This window comes from Hyperolius riggenbachi, chromosome 7 (genome assembly GCF_040937935.1).
Source record: "Hyperolius riggenbachi isolate aHypRig1 chromosome 7, aHypRig1.pri, whole genome shotgun sequence".
NCBI classification, from domain to species: domain Eukaryota; kingdom Metazoa; phylum Chordata; class Amphibia; order Anura; family Hyperoliidae; genus Hyperolius; species Hyperolius riggenbachi.
In genome coordinates this window covers 218913047-218922625 of record NC_090652.1, presented here as the reverse complement: position 1 = coordinate 218922625, position 9579 = coordinate 218913047, and the positions used below count along the sequence as shown (strand labels likewise).

At 44.4% G+C, this 9579-nt stretch overlaps 1 protein-coding gene across 2 annotated transcripts in view; it reads left to right on the top strand.

Moving 5' to 3' along the window:
• Nucleotides 1-42: 42 nt before the first annotated feature.
• The window catches only part of KCTD18 (potassium channel tetramerization domain containing 18), a 47458-nt gene continuing 37921 nt past the window's right edge, over nt 43-9579 (top strand). Inside the window, exon 1 of one of the 2 annotated variants that reach the window (XM_068246956.1) lies at nt 43-134. In XM_068246956.1, the coding sequence (XP_068103057.1) occupies nt 73-134 (62 nt within the window). In that variant the 5' untranslated portion in view covers nt 43-72. Of the gene's footprint in view, nt 156-9579 lie in introns of both variants that reach the window. The other variant, XM_068246955.1, reaches the window with a different exon arrangement.

Below are 9579 nucleotides of genomic sequence, written 5' to 3'. Positions count from 1 at the left end.
TTACGTGTATCACACACTGCATAGTCACTAAAGGAGGGACAAGACACTCCCTGTTGCTATGGAAATTTCCAAATGTACTGGAGACAAACAATATTTCACAGGAAAGCCCCATCCCCTCTCCCTCTTCCCCCAGGGTCTGTATCAGTACAAAGCAGGTATTTTAAAGTGAATGTAAAGAAAAAAGTATGCAGCCTCAAAGAAACTGTATCGAGGACAAAGGATGAGAGCCAGATTTGGCCTAAACATTAATTTGGATTTTAATTCAAATTCAGCTAGCATATTTTTTTATTTTTTTAATTGAGTCAACACGGTGAATGCCAATAATTGTTGACAAGGCAGAAAATGAGATCTGTGCAACCATTCTGCTGTTTGAAAATATAATTAACAACAAAAAATTACATTGCCAGTGCTGCTGCATGTGCATCAAATGTTATTATGTGACAGGTTCCACAATACAAAACGGTCAATGACAAAACATTTAAAAACAAGTGCCTAAAAACATGGACCAGCACAGTGGGTGCTCAGATGATACTACCACTGACCGCAGATCATAATTGTCTGTCCAAATCGCCCAGCTGATCGCCTATGCAAAAATGGACGACCCACAATTCTTATTGGTCATATGTGGTCCCACCACCAAGGCCTCATGCACACTCTCGCTAAAGATCTATTATTACTATACAATAAGCTTCTGTTGTATCGAAACTCCCCTGCGTTGGTTAAATAGAAGGCTTGCCTATGTTGGTAACCTCCCCTTTAAATGACTTGCTGCAAGTCCACTGTGATTTTTTTCGTCCATTTTTGCATAGGCGATCAGCTGGGCGATTTGGACAGACAATTATGATCTGCGGTCAGTGGTAGTAACAATTGAGCACTCACTGTGCTGGTCCATGTTTTTAGGCACTTGTTTTTAAATGTGTTGTCATTGACCGTTTTGTATTGTGGAACCTGTCACATAATAACATTTGGAAACTTCTTGATGCACATGCAGCAGTACTGGCAATGTAATTTTTTGTTGGAGGTTGATCAAGTAATACCAGTGTCCGATATTATGTCCGATATTACTCCCGATCGATTCTCCTCTCGATTTCTCATAGAAGTGAATGGAAAAAGATAAGAAAAACGACTAAAGATAAGAGAATCAAGCGGAAAAAACGATCGGGTCAGAAAATCGCATGGAAAATCTTGTGTACCCAGCATAAAGGACCTACATTATTTTTATCATAAAAGCAGGTGCAAGCTTTTGTTTGCATGTTTTTGTTCAGTTAAAATACATTGTGAAATGTGTGTGTTTTTTCATTTTTAATTTTTACCTGCAGGCAGGGTTCTACTTTTCACTTGGAAAGGATTAGCCTTGCACGGCACACCCCAATGATGAAAGACATGTGAGCGGTCTTGATTAGCGGAAGTCTGCACACTTGCATACTTGCCGATGCTCCTGCATACTATTGCTGACTATTGGCTTCTGTTTGGTTGCTGGGAAGGTTGGCATTACTGCAAGGGAACTTTCAGCTTGGTTTTGTTTTTTTATTATTTCTTTTCATTAGGGCATGTTTCCCGCATTTATGGAGGCTTGTTGTGTTTATTTTGCTGCAAATACTTTGTCTATTAGCCCTGTAAAGGGTTTGAACTTTCCCAGAAATTGATTTTGATGTAATCTAAACTCCGCAAATTACATATTTTTTTCAAATCGGAAAATATGTGCCTGAACTGAATTTCTGTAAACTTGTACAAAATTATGGCAGGCACCCAAAATTACTGCTCTCACACACTTGTCTGTCCTTCTAGGTACACTGGTACAATTCATAATTAAAACATAATACCATACACCTGTAGTCAGGGTCGGACTGAGACACTGGGGGCCCACCAAAGAAATTTCAACCTGGGGCCCACACATCCCATGATTGCGGTGAAAAAAGGGCGTGACCATGCAACGGAAGGTGGGCGTGGTCATGATGTATTATGGACAGGGCCAAATGTACATAATCTTAGCAGCATTGTAATTCAGAGACACTGCTGCCCAGCAAAACTTTGCATAGAGTCCCCTCCTTCAATATTAAGTAATGTCCTACTTTGCAGAGGTTGCGACCGCAGAGGTTGCAGAGGTTGCAACCGCAGAGGTTGCGGGGCCAAAGGGGCCCCGAAGGGCCCTCCCTCAACTACAGTATTACCTCTCTATTTGTCCTTTGCTCATAATAATCACTTCTATAGATACTTTGAACAGTGGTAATCATTAGCAAGCTATTTCCCATCCCCTTCTTGCACCTCTGACACTGTAGTTGCCATTGGCAGGTTTTGGTGCGTCGTATCAATTGTTATGTATAGAGTGCTTGGGGGACCCCATTGTAAAATTTGCACCGAGGCCTACAGCTCCTTAGCTACGCCACTGCTCTCAGCATGAGGGATTACAGCACTGAGAAGAGAATTTTTGTGCTGCAGGCAGCAATTGGAGCTCTGTCAGACAAGGAGGGGGAGGGCCCACCAGAGACCTGGAGGCGGGGCCCACCGAGGGAAAAAACTGTACTACTGTGGCCCAGTCCGACCTTGCCTGCAGTCCTAACTATCCTTCTCCACCTCTCTCTATAGCCAGGTCCTTTCACTTGTTAAAGAGTTTCTCTTGTATAGGAGGATCAGGATCTCTCAGACTCCTACTAGGACAAGTCTCAGGTGCAGACATATCATGAAGCCACCTGAATCTTGTGATTCAAGTGGTAAAATCTAGGGGGAGGCGTTTGAACAATCAGTTTGCGCCACCTGGCACCTGCGTCCGCTCTGCTCTCCCACCCGCCTTTCTGGAACACACACTACCCTCCTCATCCCCATCACCAAATCCCTATCCTTATTCGACCAGTGGCACCTGCTACCCTTGCCTATGACATCATAGGACAGGCTATAGTAAAACCCCATCACCTGTTACCGTGGCCAGTCAGAGTGGAAGCTTTGGCAAGTGACCAATCAGGCAGGGCTGCTGGCACCAGACCAGCCAGTCACAGCCGGCCTCTGCACCTTTTGCTAATTGGTGCTGATGGTCTGGTGGGTGGAACCATGGCACTGTCATTGGGCCAATCACTGCACTCCATCAATAGCAGTGACATCTGTTAGGTTAATGCTAATGATCGAGTGCAGTGATTGGCCCATGGACGATACCGTGGTCCCGCCCATTAGACCATCGGCACCAGTTAGCAAGAGGAGCAGCGGGGTGGCTGTGATTGGCCAGTCCATCTATGTGAAAGAACCCTTGGCAGTTCTGAAATGCAGCTTTATCTTGCTCTTGTTTTAGTTGTGCTTTTTTTTTTTTCAAAGTTTTTGTATGAAGAATTTCAAAAAATAACCGTAACGCAGTACATTAAAACATATAATTACAGTGTAGCGTAAAACCTGAAAGATAGGTCTGCTTAACTTCTGAAATAACATCCTTCATAAAAGTTCCATTAATCAGCTTTCTTAATGTACATGATTCCTCTTTGGGATGCTATATACAAGCAAACAACACTCCAACGCCAGCGGAACTACTTCTCTTTGCTGTAGGAGTTAACAATCTGTGAAGGAGGCTATATTATAGCCTAAGCTATAATACCCCCATCACTAATAACCTCTATGCAATATAACTTGTATGTAGTCAGTTGCTTAACTACTTACACATTCTAGGTTTGTTTCTTCTTTTTCCAGGGAGTGGTTTGTTTTGGTTGATTTTGTGTAGGGATGGGACGAATCCACAATTTCTTCGAATCCGAATACGAATCTAAAAAGGTTCTCGAATATCTCGAACCTTTCGAATCCCGAATCTAACGAATCCTGCGTTCCGTGGAATGGTTGCCCACAGTATAGGTAGACAGGCTAGGTGCTCACACTATAGGTAGCTAGGTAAAGGTGCCTTCAGTATAGCTAGCTAGGCATAGGTGCCTTCAGTATAGCTAGCTAGGTATAGGTGCCTTCAGTATAGCTAGCTAGGCATAGGTGCCTTCAGTATAGCTAGCTAGGCATAGGTGCCTTCAGTATAGCTAGCTAGGCATAGGTGCCTTCAGTATAGCTAGCTAGGCATAGGTGCCTTCAGTATAGCTAGCTAGGTAGGGGCCTTCAGTATAGCTAGGTATAGGGGCATTCAGTATAGCTAGGTATAGGGGCATTCAGTATAGCTAGGTATAGGGGCATTCAGTATAGCTAGGTATAGGGGCATTCAGTATAGCTAGATATAGGGGCATTCAGTATAGCTAGTTAGGTATAGGGGCCCTCAGTATAGCTAGTTAGGTATAGGGGCATTCAGTATAGCTAGGTATAAGGGCATTCAGTATAGCTAGTTAGGTATAGGGGCCCTCAGTATAGCTAGTTAGGTATAGGGGCATTCAGTATAGCTAGTTAGGTATAGGGGCATTCAGTATAGCTAGTTAGGTATAGGGGCATTCAGTATAGCTAGTTAGGTATAGGGGCCCTTAGTATAGCTAGTTAGGTAAAAGGGCATTCAGTATAGCTAGGTATAAGGGGATTCAGTATAGCTAGTTTGGTATAGGGGACCTCAGTATAGCTAGCTAGGTATAGGGGCCTTCAGTATAGCTAGGTATAGGGGCATTCAGTATAGCTAGTTAGGTATAGGGACCCTCAATATAGCTAGTTAGGTATAGGGGCATTCAGTGTAGCTAGATAGGTATAGGGACCCTCAGTATAGCTAGTTAGGTATAGGGACCCTCAGTATAGCTAGTTAGGTATGGGGGCATTTAGTGTAGCTAGTTAGGTATAGGGACCCTCAGTATAGCTAGGTATAGGGGCATTCAGTATAGCTAGTTAGGTATAGGGACCCTCAGTATAGCTAGTTAGGTATAGGGGCATTCAGTATAGCTAGTTAGGTATAGGGGCATTCAGTATAGCTAGTTAGGTATAGGGGCCCTCAGTATAGCTAGTTAGGTATAGGGGCATGCAGTATAGCTAGTTAGGTATAGGGGCCCTCAGTATAGCTAGTTAGGTATAGGGGCATGCAGTATAGCTAGTTAGGTATAGGGGCATTCAGTATAGCTAGTTAGGTATAGGGGCCCTCAGTATAGCTAGTTAGGTATAGGGGCATGCAGTATAGCTAGTTAGGTATAGGGGCCCTCAGTATAGCTAGTTAGGTATAGGGGCATGCAGTATAGCTAGTTAGGTATAGGGGCATTCAATATAGCTAGTTAGGTATAGGGGCCCTCAGTATAGCTAGTTAGGTATAGGGACCCTCAGTATAGCTAGTTAGGTATAGGGGCATTCAGTATAGCTAGTTAGGTATAGGGGCCCTCAGTATAGCTAGTTAGGTATAGGGGCCCTCAGTATAGCTAGTTAGGTATAGGGGCATGCAGTATAGCTAGTTAGGTATAGGGACCCTCAGTATAGCTAGTTAGGTATAGGGACCCTCAGTATAGCTAGTTAGGTATAGGGACCATCAGTGTAGCTAGTTAGGTATAGGGACCCTCAGTGTAGCTAGCTAGGGTACCCCTCCCTCTGTGCGCCTCCTCTGCTCACCCCCTACAAAGAAAAAAAAAGCATCGGCTCACCTAACAAGGGGATCCAGCGCCGAATCCCGCTGCATCCCCCGCTCGTCCTCTTCCGATCCCCCGCTCGCCCTATTCTGACCCCCCCGCGCCTCCTCCGCTCGCCCCTTGCATAGATGTAAGCATTGGCTCACCTAACACCAGCCCTGGATTCCCTACCTGCCGCCAGCGCAGCGCCGCAGACCTCTTGTTTCCTCATCTGTTCCCTCTAGTAACCCGCCCGGCGCTTCAGTGATGACGCGATGCAAAAGCGGATCACTAGGGGGAACAGAGGAGGAAACAAGAGGTCTGCGGCTCTGTGCTGGCGGCAGGTAGGGAATCCAGGGCAGGTGTTAGGTGAGCCAATGGTCACTAGAGTTGGGCCGAACCTCCGATTTTAGGTTCGCGAACCGGGTTCGCGAACTTTCGCGGAAGGTTCGGTTCGCGTTAAAGTTCGCGAACCGCAATAGACTTCAATGGGGATGCGAACTTTGAAAAAAAAAAAATTATGCTGGCCACAAAAGTGATGGAAAAGATGTTTCAAGGGGTCTAACACCTGGATGGGGGCATGGCAGAGTGGGATACACGCCAAAAGTCCCCGGGAAAAATCTGGATTTGACGCAAAGCAGCGTTTTAAGGGCAGAAATCACATTCAATGCTAAATGACAGGCCTAAAGTGCTTTAAAACATCTTGCATGTGTATACATCAATTAGGTAGTGTAATTAAGGTACTGCTTCACACTGACACACCAAACTGTTCACTGAACAGAACAGGTATGCAGTGGCGGGTTCACTGAACAGAACAGGTATGCAGTGGCGGGTTCACTGAACAGAACAGGTATGCAGTGGTAGGTTCACAGAACAGGTATGCAGTGGTGGGTTCACTGAACAGGTATGCAGTGGCGGGTTCACTGAACAGAACAGGTATGCAGTGGCGGGTTCACTGAACAGAACAGGTATGCAGTGGTAGGTTCACAGAACAGGTATGCAGTGGTGGGTTCACTGAACAGGTATGCAGTGGCGGGTTCACTGAACAGGTATGCAGTGGTGGGTTCACTGAACAGGTATGCAGTGGTGGTGTTATGATCGCTTCTGCAGCGTTTACTGCTGACTGCAGTGGTATTGCAAACCAAACAGTTCTAATGTCATTACATGCATTTGCTTGCATAGTTTGGTTTGCACTTAAACTAGTTGCTGATTCCATCTGCAGTCGCTCTGAAGTTAATGACAGTTTAATATGCTTTTGTGTAAACAAACATTGTCTGCTGCAGTGGAGGGGCGGTCCCTTTCCTGCAGGCTGCATATCATTGTCTGCCTTTTCCTGCTATCAGCCTGTGATTAATTACCATTCACTTGTGTGGGAATCTGCAGGTCTGCTCCCATTGGATGACCTCAGTATAAAGAACTGCTTCCTGCAATGCCTCATGGGCTACCATAGTTTCAGACTCTATCTGTTACTCTGCTCGTGCCCCACCTCGTTCCTGGTCCGTGTGGACTGCGCTGACTCCTGCGAAGGGGTCAGCGAGTCCTCCTAGTTCTGCTCTTGTTCTAGAAGTTGTTACTTGCTTGTCTTGTGTCATATATTGGTTCATCGCCAATATATACGCATACTTGCGCATTTTGTTATTTTCCTTGTATCCGTGTTACGTTGATATATCAGTGTTGCTGATATATACGTACACGAACTGTTTATTTCCTGTGTTCAGTTAGTCAGTTTTCCAGCACGTTTTGGTAGTTTGCGCGTATCGTGAACACCCGTGCTGAGCTAGTTATCCTGTTCCTGGTCCTGTTTGTGGATTGCGTTCATCTCTGCGAAGAGATAGCGAATCCTTCTGAGTCCTGTTCCCTGTATTACTCCAGTTCTAGTCAGCGTTCCTGCTTATGTCATATATCGGTTCATTGCCGATATATACATATGTTAGTCAGACCTTACAAATAGTTTCATTGATAGCTGTAATTGTAATACGCTAGGAAAACATACTTATTGTATATTTATCTGTGTTACGTTCATCTATCTCGATCCTGCTATTTCCTGTCTCTCCTGTCCTGTCTTTGTGAGGCACGCCATCGCCGCAACGCATTGGCTGCCTCATTCCAGTCTGTCTGGTTTTGGACGCTTGCTGTCGCTAAGTAATCGCTAGCTAGCAAGCGTTCATTCTGTCTACCTGTCCTGATCTCCTCAGTCCTGGTTTATGCGCTCAGCGCTACTTTGCGCTGAGACGTTATTACGAAAGTGTTTGTGGCTGTTCAGATCTGCACCGGCTCTGTGCACCACAATCTCCTATTGGAGTCAGTCCTCTCCTCCACTAAACTGGGGATATCCTGATCCCTTGTGCTGGTGTGTGTACCTCCTTCACGTCAGCTTATGTGTTGTATGCTGACTGTGGAGATTACACCCCCAAGCTTAACATTATGGTAGCCCCATTACCAATCCCTATTGTGGGGGGAATTTCCAGAAATTATGACACTGTTTGTCAGGGGTCCTGCTCCTTTAAAAAATTTGAAAAGCTTGGTCCTGAAGTTACAGACAAATTTATATCAGAATTGGTTAAAGTTCTGGCCAATCCCGACTTTCGGGCTTCTGCAATTTCTACCTGGTCTGATTGGATCGTTTGTGCTCTTTTTAAGGGCAAACTTTTTGATTGGGCAATCGATGTCTTAGATCACACTCAGTTTAGACAAAGTCCTTTGCAATTTATAGCTTTTGTAATTCACAATTGGTTGCGCATAGATCCATTGCCTTTTCCTCTTAATGAACTCCTGGCAGCAGGCCAATCAGCTGCTCCTTCAATTGCTTGCAAGAATGAGCAGCAAGCAGAAAGTGTTACTGATAACTTTTCTTCTGCTAAGGCAGCAGGGTCTAAAGCCAAACGTAAACGCTCCAAAAGAAAAGCGTTACAATCAGCGGAGTCGTTGCCCTTAGCGACTGCGCATCAGATCTGTAACGAGACTCCACCATTAGCAGATAATGAAATTCAGTCACCATTCAGGGGAGTCAAATGGACCTATGAAACTACTAATGAACTTTCATTGCTAGCCAGGGAAAATAAAAGTTCTTGTTTAAATGAATTATCTGAATATGATTATGAAGATATATTACAGAGTATTGAACAGATCAATTTATTCGTGCAGCAAGGGAAATTTGCATACACTACAGTTCAACACTTGCTACAGGTATTGGAAATCCTTAGGAATAAGAAATCGGCCAATTACCTGCTAAATAACCCAATGTATGTTTCTGCCACTAACACATTTGCAAACTATGATCAGCCGGAATGCTCAGCTGTTAAATATGCATGGGATCCTCCATTTGAGAAAGGAGAGATGGAAGCTCTGGTCTATGAATGGAAGAAAGATGCAAGTTCATTTTGTCAGTTTTACAGTGCAAAAAGTGAATTAGTATTGAATGCATGCATTAAGTCTGCCTATAACCTAATAAAAACTGGTGTGTGTGGGTATGACTTTGTGGCTCCATTGATCAATGTGTGGAGAATGATTCTTGACGATTTTTATGCGATTCAATCAGTTGATACCAGGGAAGACACACTGTCAAGTGGAGATTGTTCCACTTCCTCAGTTCCTGAGGACTCGCCTGCTTCAGCACCTTTGGCTGATTCAGCGAGTGATTCAGAGCTCCTTTTGTGTGAAATTGAAGTTCCTGTAATTCCACCCTGTACCATGGATAACTCAGTGTTACTTCCCAGTAAGACAGAAATTACTAATACTTCCTTAATCTTGCCCTGCACAAATTTCTCAGCAGAGGACCCAGAGGTCCTGCTGACTTTTGAGTCCAGCCTAGCCAGTACTCATGACTCTTTGTTTAGTGAAACAGACACCAGAAAAATCTTGCCTGTCTCTGCAAACATTTCTGCAGAAATTACCTGTGTTAATAAAGTTCAACTCCTGTCTGATCCAGCAGATGCCAATAGATGCACTACATCAGTTTCTGAGTCCCAGCAATCCTGTCCAGAAATCTCAGAACCCCAGCATCTGAATTTTCCAATTTCACAATTGAATGGTGATTTAGATGCGCAAACATTGTGTTTTGATCTTCCTGTTTCTACACCTCGCTCTAGTTTCATGAATA